At 40.9% G+C, this 19,103-nt stretch overlaps 2 protein-coding genes across 2 annotated transcripts in view; one reads left to right on the top strand and one right to left on the bottom strand.

Moving 5' to 3' along the window:
• Positions 1-19,103, bottom strand: part of LOC308571994 (uncharacterized protein) — a 282,420-nt gene that overhangs the window by 188,085 nt on the left and 75,232 nt on the right. The gene's annotated exons all lie outside the window — the stretch shown is intronic.
• LOC308570787 (vomeronasal type-2 receptor 26-like) overlaps positions 13,520-19,103 on the top strand; it is a gene marked incomplete at both ends in the record, with an annotated part of 7,765 nt that continues 2,181 nt past the window's right edge. Inside the window, 2 exons of the mRNA XM_081165705.1 lie at positions 13,520-13,864; positions 17,530-18,381. Of these exons, the coding sequence (XP_081021831.1) occupies positions 13,520-13,864; positions 17,530-18,381 (1,197 nt within the window). The remainder of the gene's footprint in view (positions 13,865-17,529; positions 18,382-19,103) is intronic.

The following is a 19,103-nucleotide window of genomic DNA, read 5'->3' as shown; positions in this document are numbered from 1 at the left end:
CAAATGGCCTCAGCCCAGTGTACCTGAAGGAGCGTCTCCACCCCCATCTCTCTGCCCAGGCAGTGAAATCCAGTGTCGAGGGCCTTCTGGCGGTTCCCTAACTGCGAGAAGCCAAGTTACAGGGAACAAGGCAGAGGGCCGTTTCGGTAGTGGTGCCCGCCCTTTGGAATGCCCTCCCATCAGATGTCAAAGAGATAAACAACTATCTGACGTTTAGAAGACATCTGAAGGCAGCCCTGTTTAGGGAAGTTTTTAATGACTGATGTTTTATTGTATTTTTAATCTTTGTTGGAAGCCGCCCAGAGTGGCTGGGGAAACCCAGCCAGATGGGCGGGGTATAAATTATTATTATTATTATTATTGTTATTATTATTATATAATCAAAAACTACTAAGGAGTCATGCAAATGAGCCAGATCTGTCACCACTGAAGCAGAGCCAATTTTTCTTTTTTAAAGTTTATCATTTTCTTAATAAACATAGTAATAAAAAGGAAACTCCTTCTCACCCCCAACCCAAGCACAGTTGCAATCCCATTCAAATACAAATATATCTCCTTCAGATGATTTGTTTTATTTATTAAATTTGCACACCACTCTTCATCTGTAGATCTCAACATAAAATACAAAATAAAACACAAAATACATGACAAAAGTAAGAACAAAAACAGAAAAACAATAAACCCTTTACTCATCCCTTCCCATTTCCATCTGTTACTGAAAATTGCTGGTGGTCTATAGCCATGTTCAGTGTAGTTGCATAGGACATGAACTAAGCAATGTTGTGTAAAACTTGTCTGGTTTTTTTGTCTGTTGTTTCTTCAGTCTCAAACTTAATCAGTTTCCCCCCATTAACATCAAGTCCCACACCTTCATAAGTCATGTTTCAACCAAACTTCCTTGTTGACATTTGTTCCCTACAGGGACAGCTGTTAACCATCTGCTACTTATTTCACCACAAGCAGCAGAGAAGAGTGGGAGCTGGGAGCAAAACACCCTAAACAGGGTGGTTGTGTTGGGGAAAAACCTGATGAACTAATTATTCCCCACTGGAATTGACAAAATCATTATAATTTCTTCACATAACCCAAACGCCAAAGGCTTTCTAGAAAGCAATTGAAAACTATCAATACAGAAGTCCGAAAGTGAACATAAATAAACCCATTTGCCATGGACAGCTGGGAGTATGGGCAAGAAGCTGACAGGGCTCTGTCAATTCCATTTCGGTCCTCATTTTCTATGTTATCTGCCAAACTTAAAATTGAGAGCACTGGCAACTTCCATTAATACTCATAGCCTGCATTTGTTGACACTAAAAGCAAGACTGATACATTTCTCTTAAGAGGTGTATTGGCAAAGTCAAGCATCATACTGTTTATACTGTTTTAAGTCAGCCAGCTGGTATGAATGGGCAAGGTAGAGAGTGGGTCTAGAGATGAGCTTTGCTGCTAGGATGCTGCTGCTGATGTTGTTCTTTCTGCTATCTGTCAAGGTGTGCAAAGTCAATACTATGAAGTGCCCCGTTAGTAGTCCCCTCCCTGTTCCTCATGAGTGGTACCAGCCAGGGGACTTTCTCATTGGTGGGATGGCTTCTCAGATCACTTACCCTGCCAGTGAAGGTTCCTTCACAGAACATCCTTCTGGGAGGCTATTTGATGTTCCAGAGTAAGAAACCATTCCCTCTCCCCATGCATATTCTGAACTTTGCAAGAACAAATACAAATAATTTTTTGTATGAGTGATGGCATGCTCAAAGAAAGTTCATGTAGGCTTATCCTACCCTATCACTTTCTGAGAATTGTGCGTATTATTAACCCCACAGTAAATATGGGGTTTATTCTCACATAAAAAGAACTCCTTTTGTTTTAGAGTATAACATCAGGTTGGGGAGAAAGACGACATTTTCTTTAATTGGATCAAATGTATCTGGAGGTACACATGTGCAAATTCATTGTAGTACATTCACAGGGATTTTTTTAATTTAAAAAATTATGTTAGCACTAATTAAATTAATATAAGTCTCAATTTTTGTAGGCTAGCTGGAAAGCAAGTTGAAAATGGATGTACACTTAATTCGGCCGGATTCAGAATAGAGCTCCAACTATTCAAGGAGCAATCCTATGCATAAGAGGCTGGTGTAAAGCAAAATGATGTAAATTAAGCCGGCATAAAGTTATGTTATATTCAAACCCCATTCAGTGGCTGGGCTGCTGCTCTGTCTAAGCCTGACAGAAGGAAAACAAGACTTAAAAATAGTATTCTATGCCAGAAATGATATTAGGATCCAGCATAAGCCTCTCATTTTTCATCCAACCTCTGGAATGCCCCCTTTTGGAGATTTATACTGGCTTCTACTCAGCTGGTTGAGCCAGAACCAGAGAGTTATTCAAATGTGTATTCAGCTGGCTGAGACTAATACCTACTGCATCCTAAATCGCTCATGCCTGTGGATCTTGCCATAGGATTGCTGGCTTAAGTTTCATGGGGCAGAATGCACCTAGTTTTATACATGGAGTGGTGGCAAGAAATGACTGTGGGTATGTGGGTATATCTCATTTTACATGCTGCTATTCCAGTGCTTCATTAATTATATTTGGGCTTAAGAGGAAGTATTTATTAGCACAGAAACACCGGTTAGAAATAAAAGGATTTCCAGAAGGAAGCCAAATGAGTCCGTTGCAGCAAAAGCAATAAAGGAGTTCAACCCTACACAGAGTTGGCCCACTGAAAATAATGGGCATCACTTAGATAAATTTATTCAGTGGGTCTATTCTGCATTGAACTTAACACAAGGAGTTTTGTAGCACCCTTAAAGACTAAGATGTTTATTATGACATAATAAACTTCATCAGATGTATGAAGTGTTATTTTGGTTGCAGAGTACTGTGTATGTACACATGATGAGGGTAACATGAGGGCAGAAGGATATGAGAAACAGAAAAATACAGAGGCTGATGATAAGGTTACCAACAGTGAACTTGTTGATAAAACACAGGCTGGCATTAGAATATGTGTTTTCTATATTTTTTCTCCAGTCCGCAAAATTCAGTCTGCAAGTGAAAGCATTCAGCTATGTAATGAAATGGAATTGCACAGTTTCTTGTTGCAGTTCACCTTTGATATTCCAGAACAACCGCATGAATGTCAGTTACAGAACAACATTGGGGGCTAATGTCCTGTCCCTCAGTTTTGGAGGTTGTCATTTGTGATGTCAGAATGGTGTACGTTAATTCTTTAGTGCAGAGAAATAGAAGGGCCGGTTAGAGACAGAAGTTACCGCTTCAACCATTTAATGCATTGTAGAACTCTTTCCTGAAATTATAATAATAAATTGTTTCTATTTATAGAATGGTAACAAAATTTTACCAGCACATTCTTGCCTTGGCATTTGCTGTGAATGAGGTCAACAAAAACCCCAAGATCTTGCCCAATGTCACTTTCGGGTTCCACATCTATGACAGCTACTATGATGCGAGGATGACCTATCATACTACTCTGGAACTTCTCTTCAAATCACATAGATTTGTCCCCAGTTACAAATGTGGTTCCCAGAAAAACCTCATAGCCATCATTGGTGGACTTGGCTCTGATACCTCCTTCCATATAGCAGACATTATAGGATTATACAAGATTCCACAGGTAGGACTATTGCACTGGGAAGCAGACATGTTTCATTTCATCATTCTGTGAGTAATTTATTTCAAAATGAGAGAGAGGGAGAGAGAGAACTAATAGAAACCCTCCCATAAATTTCATAACACCTTGCCCAAATATCCCCCCAAATCCTACAAATTCCTTCATGTAGTTGTTTCTTTGTAAGAGTCTGCCGAATTGTTCCGTCCAATATCTGTCCCTTTTTTCTTTTTCTTTTTAGCTCACATATGGCACGTTTCCCCCTCAGGAGATTCATAGCACTCAGATCACTTCCTTCTACTGCATGGTCCCTAATGAAACCCAGCAATATGTGGGGATCATCCAGTTACTTAAGTATTTTGGTTGGATGTGGGTTGGTCTCTTTGCTTTTGATAACACCAGTGGAGAACATTTCTTGCAGACCCTGGAACTTATGCTCTCACAAAATGGAATCTGTTCAGCCTTCACGAAAAGAATCCCACAGCAACCCTATTTGGATGACTTGGATGAAATTAACGATATAGCCTCAAGTATATATTTACCTTTTGGTGACAAAAAAGTCAGTGTGTTTATCATCTATGGAGAATCTTTGACAATTGCATGGCTGAGAACTGTAATCTTTTTAAGAGATCCTGGAAACAAAGAAAATAAATCTTTTAGAAAGGTGTGGATCATGACAACCCAATTGGATTTACTATCTCCAGGACATCAAAGGGGGTGGGATTTTGAACTGTTCCAAGGTGCCATTTCCTTTACAGTTCACTCAAACGATATTTTGCAGTTCAGGGAATTTCTTGAGGTTGTAAAACCTTATTGGACTGAAGGAGATGGCTTTCTTAAAGAATTCTGGGAGCAAGCATTTGACTGCATATACCCAAATCCGAGAGGGTCAGTGCCATTTGATGGAATGTGTACTGGGGAGGAGAAGGTTGAATATCTTATTAGACCTATTTTTGAAACACATATGACAGGCCATAGCTACAGTATCTATAATGGTGTTTATGCAGTGGCTCATGCTTTGAATGCCATTTATTCATCTAGATCCAGCCAGAAAGCAATGTTGGGGAGTGCAGTTGTTCATCTTCATCATATACAGCCTTGGCAGGTAAATTTCCACTACAAATATTCTTACTTCAATAAAAAGTATAGGTGAGATTTTGTGCCTTGACAATTCCTCATATAACTGGAGTCTGGAAACAATGTGTTTTCTACAATGCAGCACAAATTCTCACTTTCCGATAGGTTTCTGAGGCAAATGTGTACAGAGCAATGGATATGATTCTTATTATTGTGCAGTAGACAATGTTTCGGCCATGCAACTGTCAAAGGTGTACTTGTATATGCAAACAATCTCTCTCCATTCTGACAAGCAAGAGGCATTATTCCAGTTCCAAGACATGTTCTGGCTAAGAAAAAGCACCTAAGGAAGGCTGATGATGGGATAAGGCAGAAGTTTTCATCCTGAACTGTCTTCATTCAGTGCTGTTTCCATTCTGCTGCAGTTTAGTTTCCCACAAATACTGTTATTTTTCTCATTCTCTGCTATTTGATGTAATTTAGAAAATCACTTATGCAATTCGCATTAGTTTAGAATTTAAGTAAAAGAATGGCACATTCCCCCCTCCCCCCCCACTATTCATTTCAATGCAAAATAAATGGAATGTAATTTTGGGGGAACATTATCCATTGTGTATCACTTGCTGACTGAAAGCAAGAACAAATACCAATTAATATTAACTGGATTGATTTCCATTCCAGAAAGGGGATGAATAAGAGGACAATTTCCGCTTCTGTTTTCTTTTTGTTGTTGTTGGAATTCCGACATCTCTAATGAAGTCACAGTGCAGGGCCAATGAGGAATGATCATGAGAGTGTAGTCTTGGGAGAATGCTGAAGATCATAGAGAGGGCTGCACTTGGACTCTGCACCTGGGGTTCCTCATCCTTGAGCTAAATGATATTAGTAAAGCCACATGAAATATCCAATACAATTTTATCTCCCGTTCCTTCCCTCTCTTTTTACTTTATTTCTACTTCTCTTTCAAACAGCTCCATCCGTTTCTTCAAGGAGTTTCATTTAACAACTCAGCTGGAGAAACGGTGTCCTTTAATGACAAAAGGGAAGTGGGTGGCGGATTCGACATCATGAACCTGGTCACTTTTCCAAACATGTCATTCCAGAGATTGAAAATTGGAAGGGTGGGCCCCACTGATTCCAAAGGGAAAGAATTCACTATAAATGAGAGTATGGTTGTGTGGCATAGAGGATTTAACCAGGTAACCACAGAGGTCCTTTGAATTTCTCATTTCCTTTGCTGCCTAGCATTATTTAAACTCCAAAATAAAGTCAGTGTTGCACAACTCTAAAAATAAAATAAAAACACTAGTTGTAACAGCAAAGCCCAAAACTGCGATTCTGAAAATAATATTACAAGTTCAATGCGGGTGAAATGAAGTTAATAATATATGCTGCACCTTGTTTTAATAGGAAATAAATTCTGGGTGATTGAGATAAGTTTTCTTTGTGGGCCAGCTCTTTTTCTGTATGATATACTACTGGGCTGAGCAGTGAGCTTTTTTATTTGGAAATCAATAACTGAATTTTAAATATATCAATCAATCTCTCATTGTAACTCCATTCATTATTATGGCTAGGTACTCCCCATTTCTTTGTGTAATGAGCACTGCCAGTCTGGCAATCAGAAGAAAAGGAAGGAAGGGGAAAAATTTTGCTGTTACGATTGTGTTCCATGCCCAGAAGGGAAGATTTCCAACAAGACAAGTATGCTTCTATAGTACTCCAGTTTTTCCATCAAAAGAGAGTTACGTGAGTTATGTAAGATGACTCTTCCTGGAGAGGATTTCCTTTTATAGCAGCTTTCTTTGAATGTTCAGAGCATTCATGTTCACATTCATGTATCTACACACTTGACACATGCAGGCAGAAATCAGCATGAACTACAACTTGCATATGGAGTGGGGAACAGTTTGTGACACTTGCATTGAACTGTTATTTCTTCTATTTTTCAGACATGGGTGACTGTTTCAAATGTGCAGAAGAACAATTTCCAAATGAAGGGAAAAATGGATGCATCTCCAAAACTACAAGCTTTCTCTCTTACGACGAGCCATTAGGGATCAGTTTAGCCTCAGTTGCTGTTTCCTTTTTCCTGATCACAGCCTTGGTGTTAGGAATCTTTGTTAAGCACAAAGATACCCCCATTGTCAAAGCCAACAACAGGGACCTCACCTACACTCTCCTTGTCTCCCTCCTGCTCTGCTTCCTCTCTTCGTTGTTATTCCTCGGACAACCTGGAAAAGTGACCTGCTTTCTTCGCCAAACAACTTTTGGAATCATCTTCTCAGTGGCTGTTTCTTGTGTGTTGGCAAAGACCACCATTGTTTCTCTGGCATTTCTAGCTACAAAGCCTGGGTCTAGGATGAAGAAATGGGTGACGAAAAGACTGACCAACTCCATTGTCCTTTCCTGCTCTCTTATTCAAGCAGGTATTTGTGCTGTGTGGTTGGCAACCTCTCCCCCATACCCTGATTTAGACATGCACTCGGTAACAGAAGAGATCATTCTGCAATGCAATGAAGGGTCAGTTGCCATGTTTTATTCTGTCCTGGGCTACTTGGGCCTCTTGGCCATTGCCAGCTTCACTGTGGCATTCCTAGCTCGCAAGTTACCAGATAGTTTTAATGAAGCCAAGTTCATTACCTTCAGCATGATGGCATTTTGTAGTGTGTGGGTGTCCTTTGTTCCAACCTACCTGAGTTCAAGAGGAAAGGACATGGTGGCTGTGGAGATTTTCTCCATCTTGGCCTCCAGTGCTGGGTTATTGGTTTGCATTTTTTCTCCTAAATGCTACATCATAGTACTGAGGCCTGAGCTGAACAACAGGGAGCAACTAAGAAAGAGAAATAATTAAAGAATATGTCTCTCCCCACATCCCCATTATTTTGACAGGGTTAGTGCTTTAGGAGAAAAGGGGTTAGAGAACCTGAGATCTATAATTTATAGCAGTCTCAAAGTTAATTAGAGAAAGAGGATTTTGTGACCTTATGCCCTGAGGTTTTTTTGGGGGTGGGGGGTGGGGGGTGGAAAGATGAACATTCTTTCACTCTAAGTCACTCACCCCCCTGGTCAGGTTGCCAGGAATGTCTCAGTCTCCCAGCATACAAAGCGGCTTTTCAGAGCATCAGAGGTTAAAACCTTATTCACTCTATTTTTCCAAAGTATGTACACACACACACACACACACACACACACACACACACACACACACAGTGGTACCTCTAGTTACAAACTTAATTCATTCTGGTGATCCATTCTTAACCTGAAACTGTTCTTAACTAGAGGCGTGCTTTCGCTAATGGGGCCTCTTGCCGCTGCTGCGCCGCCAGCACACAATTTCCGTTCTCATCCTGGGGTAAAGTTCTCAACTCAAAGTAACTCTTCCAGGTTAGCGGAGTTTGTAACCTGAAGCATTTGTAACCTGAGGCATTTGTAACTCAAGGTACCACTGTATATATAATTGGATTTCAGATTTATGGCTTTAGAGTTTGACAGGACGTGGCCTTCTCTTTTCTTCTCTTAATCTTCTTTTCACCAGGATAAACATACCAAACTCCCTCAACCATTTCTTAAAAGGGTGTTTTCCAGACCCTTATCATCATGGCCACCCACCTCTGTACACTCCCCAGCTTGTCAGTATATTTCTGAAACTGTGGTGCCCAAAGCTGGACACAGTAGTCCAGGTGTGGTCTGATCAAGGCATAATTGAGCTGACCAAGGCTGATGCTTACAAAAGAATTCTCAAAATAATGATCACCCTCAAACCTGATAACAGTTACAGAAATTACTTGGTGTGCCCAAATATTTTTATTCATTTTATTTATATAGCCCTTCACCCAAAGACCACAGGATATTTTTCAACATAACAAATAACATAGTAATCACACAACTCAAGAGCTTAAGAACGTAAGAACACATGAAGATCCTGCTGGATCAGGCCATGGTCATCTAATCCAACAGCCTGTTCTCAAATAACTGACCAGATGCTTGTGGGAAATCCACAAGCAGGATTCAAAGCACCAGAATGCTCTCCCCTCCTGGTTTTCAGAAATGTAATGCCTCCAACTGTGTACAAGCCTTATGTGGAGCCAGGACTATACATTCAAAGCACATAATTGCAGGATAGCAAGCACCCTGGCTCCATAATATTAAGGTATGGTTATCTATAGTGGAAATAGTATGGTGTTTGTTCATATGTGTACTTGTTTCCTCATTCAAAAAGAGAAATAAAGTTTATTTTATCTACCTACCTCTCTCTCTCTCTCTATCTATATGTAACACAGAAAAGTGTGTATTTGCTTCCCCTACTACTGAGAATAAGAAATATGTTTCTTGATGCAAAGCAAGGAAAGTTTAACGACATTCCCATACAATCCTTGCTCAGTTTCTCTTCCCTGCTAATTTCTTGCACAGAGCCCATACTAAGTACAAGCTAAATATGAGCTAGTTATGTAATACGTATATAGATATAGAGATCATCTGCATCCTAATATGATCACCCCAGAGCAAACATGTCTGAAATGATTCTTTGAGAATCATTTATCTCTCCCCAGCCTGTCTACTTATTGAGATACTTATAGTATTTTCAAAGTTGTTTCTACTTGAGATTAAACGAATAAGCTCTTCATCTTTTATCAGTTCCATTACAGTAGTAACAATTCAAACTATCTTGTGGTATTATAAAGAATTGCCATATTTCAAAAAAGTGAAAATCTGGGCACTTTGCTCTTTTGGGGGGCAAAATTGTCGCCCAAAGTTGTTGAGTTCTCAAAAATAAAAGGAAAGGAAAAAGGAAATTCACCAAAATCTACACTCACAACATCAACATGGGTTGCCATACATCTGGATTTCAGCAATTTCCATCTGGACACCTTTATGTGGGCCGAATTCCAGCTATGTCTCTTGGATGTATGGCAGCCCTGTTTTATACAACTTATACTATTTGTTCTGCATGTGTTAAAACAATGAGGACTTTCCTCCAACTGTGAATATCAGGGGTTCTATCAAGACTGTGGTGGGGGCACAGGGTACTGTCAGTATTATCTGGGATTTATTCCATCACATAGCAGAACTTCAGGTTTTGCATTTCAGGTGGATTAAAGTGTTCTGCTGCCCTAGTGCAACCAAGCCACAAAATGCAGACTGTTTTCTATTAGGAAAGTGATGCGGGGAGGAAACTGAAAAGTATGGGATGAACTCTTTCTTAACAGGTAGATGTAAATGCACCCTGCAAGCAAATCAGAGTTAGGAACAGAATGATCTTTTCCCAACCTTAAATTCAGATATTCACAGATTCACCAGCATTTTAGTGCAAATTTCTCCTAATAAATACATTTTTTTGTGCAGTTTTGAATAATGTACACATTTTGGCCAGCAATTTCCCATGATATAATGCATTCATAGAATAATAAAATTGAAGAGTTGGAAGGATCATTTAGTCTCACCCCATGTAATACAGGAATATGCAGCTGTCTCATGTGGGGATTGAACCTGCAACCTTAGCATTATCAATCAGCACCGCACTCTAACCAACTGAGCCGTCCCTTTGAATTTCTGTGCATTATTTTCAATACTGTTTTCATTTTTAGAAACGTTTCTGCTAATATGTACAGTGGTGCCTCGCAAGACGAAATTAATTCGTTCCGCAAGTTTTTTCTTCTTGCGAGTTTTTCGTCTTGCGAAGCACGGTTTCCCATAGGAATGCATTGAAAATCAATTAATGCGTTCCTATGGAAACTGCTTGCCAGGCTGGCGGTGCGGAGAAGGGCTTTTCTCCCCACCGCAAGCCTTCAGGACAGGTACAGGAACAGAGGGGAAGGGGCGCAGCGCTTCTCCTCTGTTCCCGGGGCTTGCGGTGGGAGGAGGGTTTTTCCTCCCCACCGCCAACATTCAGAACAGCATTCTGAATGTTGGCAGTGGGAAGGAAAACCCTCCTCCCACCACAAGTCTTCAGGACAGCCATCCAAAGGCTGGCGTGGGGAGAAGGGCTTTCCGCCCCACCGCCAGCCTTCGGAGGAGCCTTCCGAAGGCTGGCGCGGGGAGAAGGGCTTTCCGCCCCACCGCCAGCCTTCGGAGGAGCCTTCCGAAGGCTGGCGCGGGGAGAAGGGCTTTCCGCCCCACCGCCAGCCTTCGGAGGAGGTCCGAGGACAGTTGGGAAGAAGCGCTGCGCTTCCCCGCTATCCCGGAGATTTCCCTATGGGCTTTCGTCTTGCGAAGGAAGCCCATAGGGAAATTCGTTTTGCGAAGCGCCTCCAAAACGGAAAACCCTTTCGTCTAGCGGGTTTTCCGTCTTGCGAGGCGTTCATCTTGCGGGGCACCACTGTATATTTTAGGGGCTTTTGTTGGAGAACTGCATCAAAATGAGGATAATTCCATCAACTTGAAGGGAAGTCTGTGTTTTGGTTCTCCTATTGCTTCAGAAAGAGTGGATTTCATATATTTGTGTTCAAATAAGAACTGCGTCAAATTTCTCATCCATTCCAAATCAGAATGAATGCTCATTATTGTATAATTTCCACACAAACTAATCAGAATGAATGTTCAGTGAAGACCAGATACAATCTAACCTCCCTGCAAGCTTGGTGCAGGTGAAACAGGAACAATATCCAATAAGAAGGATATATGGGGGGGGGAGGGGGCTTTCAAGCTTCCACAGTCTTGTTACAGCTTTCTCATAAACTAGTAACAGTTGTTTGTTTAACATCAAGAATACAAAAACAATTCCAAACTACATGGCAAGAACTGTATCTAGTGTGTGTCAAAAAACTGGGATTGGACAGTGGTCATTATTTCAGCAGTGATGCTTCTTCACAATTATGGAAATGTCTGGATTCACTTTAGGGTATGAATTTGCCCTTCCTGGAAGTCTGGGATGCATCAGCTATTTGTTGTCTCCTTGAGGAGCATAACATTCTTGTTGCCAGGTTCAAGTAGAGAACAAATATGTTTGCTACCTGAAGTGCTTCTGGCACAGTGACTTTGCAGAGGGAAGTTATCTCCCTCTGCAGCTATCCAAATTACTGTCATTAGTTCACCTGCCCAAAGCTCCAGTGTTGTTTCAGAAAAGAACAACATTTAGTAAAAGTTACCTATCTCCCCCTGCAGGTGTCCAAATTACTGTCATTCACCTCCCTAAAGCTCCAGTGGTGTTTCAGAAAATAACAACATTTAGTAAAAGCACTGTCTCCATAAGTAGATATAGAAAACAAGCAAGTCTCCTGTCACTGATGAGTGACAAGATGTAGGTAAGGTTCTGCCAGTTTGAGCTGCAATGTGTGTTGCCATTTTGTAGAACAGACTTCAGTACTGATTCTGTATTGGTTGTCTCTACTAGCCTGCTAAGGCATGCACTCGAATTCTGCTGACGCTAAAGATAAGTGTGTTGTTTTCCTTTATTAGCAGAGTCAGGCACCACCCAAAGTAAGGCGTTAATGTAAGGCTGGATGCTGGAGCAAGAGAATGCTAGAGAGGAAGATTGCTGTAAAGATGGTGGGTCTACATGTGTTGTTGCTGCTGCTTCAGCTTCCCAAACAATGTAAAGCAGATACCAGGAAGTGCCGCATGAATGATCCCCTGCCTGTTCCACATGAGTGGTACCAGCCTGGGAGCCTCATCATTGGTGGGATAACTTCTCACATCTCTTACCATTTCCATGAACTACTCTTCAACATACTTCCTTCTCATGAGTTGTTTGAGGTTCCAAAGTAAGCATTCCCCTCCCACCTAATCTGAGCTCGTCTAGATCACATACTCAACCAGTTGGTCATACAAGTAATAGGATTTGATTTCATTTTCATTTTACTTTTATATAACATCGTTTTTTATTGTTATACACTAGGCGGTTTAAAAAATAGTAGTAGTAATAATAATAATAATAGTAATAATAAATTATTATTTATATCCCACCCATTTGACTGGGTTTCCACAACAAACAAAATATACAAGAAAGATCACACATCTCACAAAAAATCTGATCCAATGCAAATTAGTGATAATAGAAAAGATCACTATCAAATAAAGTTTAGTTATCCATATTATTTCAAAATATCAGTAAATAATAGTAATGCAATACATTTTAAAAATGTAAAAAGATCGACTTGAGATATAAGGTCAATACATGCACACAAACATATCACAGTTATGTGTGCTGTTCTCAATGTCAAAGCCTTGAAGAAGCTATTGCTCAGTTGGATTCAGGGGAAGGCATTCAGTTTCTTCTTTTTAGGAATATTCCTATGCACTGCACTGGATTGCACTGTTAATGGCATCGAATTTACATCCATCTACATTAGTGAACTCAGGGGAAAGTAGGAACCCAGTTCCAGCACCTCTCAGGTGGGTGCCATTGCCATTCTAAGAGAATGAGGGAGGTGGTCAAGGTGAGTTCAGGCTCCTTTTTTCTAGAAAAATAGTGCTGAGCGAACCAGATTAAAGTATTTGAAATCTCCAGTCAATGGATGTTTTAGATCCCCTGCCAATTGGTGATGGAAGAGGTGGTTGATACTGTTTCATAAAGTATTCTGTCTAATGTCCCCAGGATTAAATTTGGCAGGAAATTGCAAGATTGGAATACATAGGATTAACAAAATCTTCTTGCTGATCCAAGGCAGAAAAAACTTATGATTATTTACACGTTTATTATAATTATTTACACATGTTGTTTTGTCTATAAAGGAAGTTTTACTATCTCTGGAACAGCAGTAATAGGGCACTTTAAGTAGAAATGCGGTATCATCATAATCACCATGATTGATGTCCCAGTGGCAAGCAATTTGGTTATAGACAAGATGGAGCAGAATTGTTCTAAAGAGTATGGCTGCCTTAAGTGCTTCTTTGCTGAAAGAGCACCCAATCTCTCTCTGCAGTGTGGTGCTAAAATTCTACCAGCACATCCTGGCCTTGGTGTTTGCCGTAAATGAGATTAACGAGAATCCCAGCATCTTGCCCAATGTCACCCTTGGGTTCCACATCTATGACAGCTACTACGACACAGGGATGACTTATCGGACCACTATGGATCTGCTCTTCAAATTCAGAAGATTTGTCCCCAGTTACAAATGCAACACCCAGAAAAACCTCATAGCTGTCATTGGGGGACTTGGTTCTGATGTCTCCTTCCACATGGCAGAACTCTTAAGCCTATACAAGTATCCTCAGGTAGGATTTATCCATGGATGAAGGGGGGATAGTCACTAAGTTCATTCTTCTCCTGGAATTCTGAGAGTAATTTTGAAGGTCATAATAAGCAGAGGAATGGATGTGAGAAATCCAAAATCTTCCCTAATGCTGAAGTTCCCCTGAAGTTTAGTGGTGCCATTTCCCAAGTGTGAAGAAGTTTCAATATCCTTTCTTTAAAAAAGGAAAGGAAAGGAACTGTGACTTTATTTTAAAAGATGCTAGTCCTCAGACCATCTCATATTGTTGTTTGTTGTTGTTTAGTTGTTTAGTTGTGTCCGACTCTTCATGACCCCATGGACCAGAGCACGCCAGGCACTTCTGTCTTCCACTGCCTCCCGCAGTTTGGTCAAACTCATGCTGGTAGCTTCGAGAACACTATCCAACCATCTCGTCCTCTGTCGTCCCCTTCTCCTTGTGCCCTCCATCTTTCCCAACATCAGGGTCTTTTCCAGGGGGTCTTCTCTTCTCATGAGGTGGCCAAAGTATTGGAGCCTCAGCTTCATGATCTGTCCTTCCAGTGAGCACCCAGGGCTGATTTCCTTCAGAATGGATAGGTTTGATCTTCTTGCAGTCCATGGGACTCTCAAGAGTCTCCTCCAACACCATAATTCAAAAGCATCAATTCTTCAGCAACCAGCCTTCTTTATGGTCCAGCTTTCACTTCCATACATCACTACTGGGAAAACCATAGCTTTTACTATACGGACTTTTGTTGGCAAGGTGATGTCTCTGCTTTTTAAAATGCTCTCTAGGTTTGTCATTGCTTTTCTCCCAAGAAGCAGCGTCTTTTAATTTCGTGGCTGCTGTCACCATCTGCAGTGATCATGGGGCCCAAGAAAGTAAAATCTCTCACTGCCTCCATTTCTTCCCCTTCTATTTGCCAGGAGGTGATGGGACCAGTGGCCATGATCTTCGTTTCTTTTGATGTTGAGCTTCAGACCATATTTTGCGCTCTCTCACCCTCAATAATAGGTTCTTTAATTCCTCCTCACTTTCTGCCATCAAGGTTGTGTCATCTGCATATCTAAGGTTGTTGATAGTTCTTCCAGCAATCTTAATTCCGGCTAGGGATTCATCCAGCCCAGCCTTTCGCATGATGAATTCTGCATATAAGTTAAATAAGCAGGGAGACAATATACAGCCTTGTCGTACTCCTTTCCCAATTTTGAAACAATCAGTTGTTCCATATCCAGTTCTAACTGTAGCTTCTTGTCCCACATAGAGATTTCTCAGGAGACAGATGAGATGATCAGGCACGCCCATTTCTTTAAGAACTTGCCATAGTTTGCTGTGGTCAACACAGTCAAAGGCTTTTGCATTGTCAATGAAGCAGAAGTAGATGTCTTTCTGGAACTCTCTAGCTTTCTCCATAATCCAGCGCATGTTTGCAATTTGGTCTCTGGTTCCTCTGCCTCTTCGAAATCCAGCTTGCACTTCTTGGAGTTCTCGGTCCACATGCTGCTTGAGCCTTCCTTGTAGAATTTTAAGCATAACCTTGCTAGCGTGTGAAATGAGTGCACTTGTGCAGAAGTTGGAGCATTCTTAGCACTGCCCTTCTTTGGGATTGGGATGTAGACTGATCTTCTCCAATCCTCTGGCCACTGCTGAGTTTTCCAAACTTGCTGGCATATTGAGTGTAGCACCTTAACAGCATCATCTTTTAAAATTTTAAATAGTTCAGCTGGAATGCCATCACTTCCACTGGCCTTGTTATTTGCAGTGCTTTCTAAGGCCCATTTGACTTCACTCTCCAGGATGTCTGGCTCAAGGTCAGCATCCACACTACCTGGGGTGTACGAGCCATCCATATCTTTCTGGTATAATTCCTCTGTGTATTCTTGCCACCTCTTCGTGATGTCTTCTGCTTCTGTTAGGTCCTTACCACTTTTGTCCTTTATTATGGAAATCTTTGTACGAAATGTTCCTTTCATATCTCCAATTTCCTTGAACAGATCGCTGGTTCTTCCCATTCTGTTGTTTTTCTCTATTTCTTTGCATTGCTTGTTTAAGAAGGCCTTCTTGTCTCTCCATGCTATTTTTTGGAAATCTGCATTCAATTTCCTGTATCTTTCACTATCTCCCTCGCATTTTGCTTGCCTTCTCTCCTCCGCTATTTGTAAGGCCTCGCTGCACAGCCACTTTGCTTTCTTGTATTTCCTTTTCATTGGGATGGTTTTCGTTGCTGCCTCCTGTATAATATTGCGAGCCTCCATCCATAGTTCTTCAGGCACTCTGTCCAGCAAATCTAAATCCTTAAACCTGTTCCTCACTTCCACTATGTATTCATAAGGGATTTGATTTAGATTGTATCCTACCGGCCGAGTGGTTTTTCCTACTTTCTTCAGTTTAAGCTTGAATTTTGCTATAAGAAGCTGATGATCTGAGCCACAGTCAGCTCCGGGTCTTGTTTTTGCTGACTGTATAGAGCTTCTCCATATTTGGCTGCAGAGAATATAATCAATCTGATTTCGATGCTGCCCATCTGGTGATGTCCATGTGTAAGGTCGTCTCTTGTGTTGGAAAAGCGTGTTTGTGATAACCAGCTTGTTCTCTTGACAGAACACTATTAGCGTTTGCCCTGCTTTATTTTGATCTCCAAGGCCAAACTTGCCAGTTGTTCCTTTTATCTCTTGATTCCCTACTTTAGCATTCCAATCCCCTATAATGAGAAGAACATCCTTCTTTGGTGTCACTTCTATAAGGTGTTGTAAGTCTTCATAGAACTGGTCAGTTTCAGTTTCTTCAGCACCAGTAGTTGGTGCATAAACTTGGATTACTGTGATGTTAAAAGGTCTGCCTTGGATTCGTATCGAGATCATTCTATCATTTTTGAGATTGCATCCCAGTACAGCTTTCGCCACTCTTTTGTTGACTATGAGGGCCACTCCATTTCTTTTATGGGTTTCTTGCCCACAGTAGTAGATATGATGGTCATCCGAACTGAAATCACCCATTCCCGTCCATTTTAGTTCACTGATGCCCAGGATGTCAATATTTATTCTTGCCATCTCATTTTTGACTACATCCAACTTACCCAGGTTCATGGTTCTTACATTCCAGGTTCCTATGCATTATTTTTCTTTACAGCATTGGACTTTCCTTTCTCTTCCAGGCATATCTGCAACTGAGCGTCCTTTCGGTTTTGGCCCAGCCGCTTCATCAGCTCTGAATCTACTTGTACTTGTCCTCCGCTCTTCCCCAGTAGCATGTTGGACACCTTCCGACCTGAGGGGCTCATCTTCTAGCGTCATAACTTTTATATGCCTGTTGTCTATGTCCATGGAGTTTTCTTGGCAGGGATACTGGAGTGGCTTGCCGGTTCCTGCTCCAGGTGGATCACGTTTGGTTAAACTCTCCACTATGACCTGTTCATCTTGTGTGCCCTGCTCGGCATAGTTCATAGCTTCTCTGAGTTATTCAAGCCCCTTCGCCACGGGATATCTCATATACCAGTCATTAAATAATACATCCCCACAGGCTACATTTCAGCAACGTTTCAGAGAGTATTGGCCTGCTCCCAAAATTACTCTTATCACCTTCAATAGTCTTGTTAAGGAGCTTTTCCACTGCCCTGATAAACATTCCTCTTTTGATGTCGACAGACTCAGATGCTCCTCTTAAAATATTTGCATTTTACCTTTCAGCTCACTTATGGTTCATTCACCTCTGAGCACACAAGACAATTGCCTTCCTTTTACCGGATGGTCCCAAGTGAAGCAAACCAGTACATTGGGATCATTAACTTGCTGAAGCATTTTGGATGGACCTGGATTGGGCTCTTTGCTGTGGACGATAACAGTGGAGAACAATTCATACAGACCCTGGAGCCATTGCTTTCTCAGAATGGAATCTGTTCAGCCTTCACACAAAGGATTACCAACCAACAAGATTTAACGAATTTCAATGCATTTTACATATTAGCTTCTATTAATTATCTAGCATTCTCAGAGAGCAAAGTCAGTATCTTTGTCATCTATGGAGATTCTATGACCATTCTATGGGTGAATACATATGTGCTCATAGCTGTTCCTAGCTACAATGAGAGTACCTCACTTGGAAAGGTGTGGGTTATGACAGCCCAGCTGGATTTTACATTAACAGGCCTTCAGAATGGATGGGATTTTCAATTGTTTGAAGGCGCCCTGTCCTTCACAATTCACTCTGATGAGATTCAGGCATTCAAGGATTTTCTTCAGATCATAAAACCTGGCTGGAATCAAGAAGATGGCTTTCTCAAGGACTTCTGGGAGCAAGCATTTGACTGTTTATTTCCAGACCCCCAGGAGCTGGAAGAGGTTGATGGAACTTGTACTGGAGAGGAGAGGTTGGAGAATCTTCCTGCAACTCTATTTGAAATGCATATGACTGGTCATAGCTACAGTATCTATAATGCCGTCTATGCTGTGGCACATGCTTTGCATGCCATAGAGTCATCTAGATACAAACACAGTCCACTGATGACTGGCAAAAGTCTTCAAGATCTCCAGCCCTGGAAGGTTGTGTATTCATAATGAAATAATCTCATTTACATAAAGAGAATATAAAAAATAATGCATCTTCCAACTTAATTCAATCATCATCATCATCATCATCATCATCATCATCATCATCAATACTATTATTCAAATTAAAGTATAACAACCATGGCATACTGGTTCTCTTGTCTTAAATATAAACTATATTTTACACAGATTATTCGTAGGATGAAACTACATAAGCAATGTTGTCAACAAATTTTTAAAGTATATTTACTCCAATAGGTTTTGATCCCATTCCTAACCACCCTTGTTCTTCTTCAACTAGCTGAACCCATTTCTTGAAGGCATTTTGTTTAATAACTCAGTTGGAGAAGCAATCTTTTTTCAAGATAACAGGGAGAGGAGAGGTGGATTTGACATAATGAACATGGTCACTTTCCCAAACAAATCCTTCCAGAGAGTCAAAGTTGGAAGGGTGGATCCCAAGTTTCAGGAAGGAAAAGAGCTCATCATTAATACAGATATAATTGTGTGGCACAGCAGATTTAACCAGGTTTGGATTCTTGATAAGCTTCACATTTATGCCTTCTGCCATGTTGGTTAGAGATACAAAATGATTCTTGTCTCCCAAAGGAACAGTGTTCGTGAGAGATCAGATGGATTATAAATGTCAATATGTACTGAAATGTCCCTTAGATGGGAAATATTCTTAAGAAAATGTTGTCTAAATTTACAGCTTC

The sequence above is a fragment of the Podarcis bocagei genome, assembly GCF_964188305.1.
Source record: "Podarcis bocagei genome assembly, chromosome: 13".
Classification (NCBI taxonomy): Eukaryota; Metazoa; Chordata; class Lepidosauria; order Squamata; family Lacertidae; genus Podarcis; species Podarcis bocagei.
The sequence above is the reverse complement of the archived record's forward strand: the minus strand, read 5'-3'. Positions and strand labels throughout refer to the sequence as shown.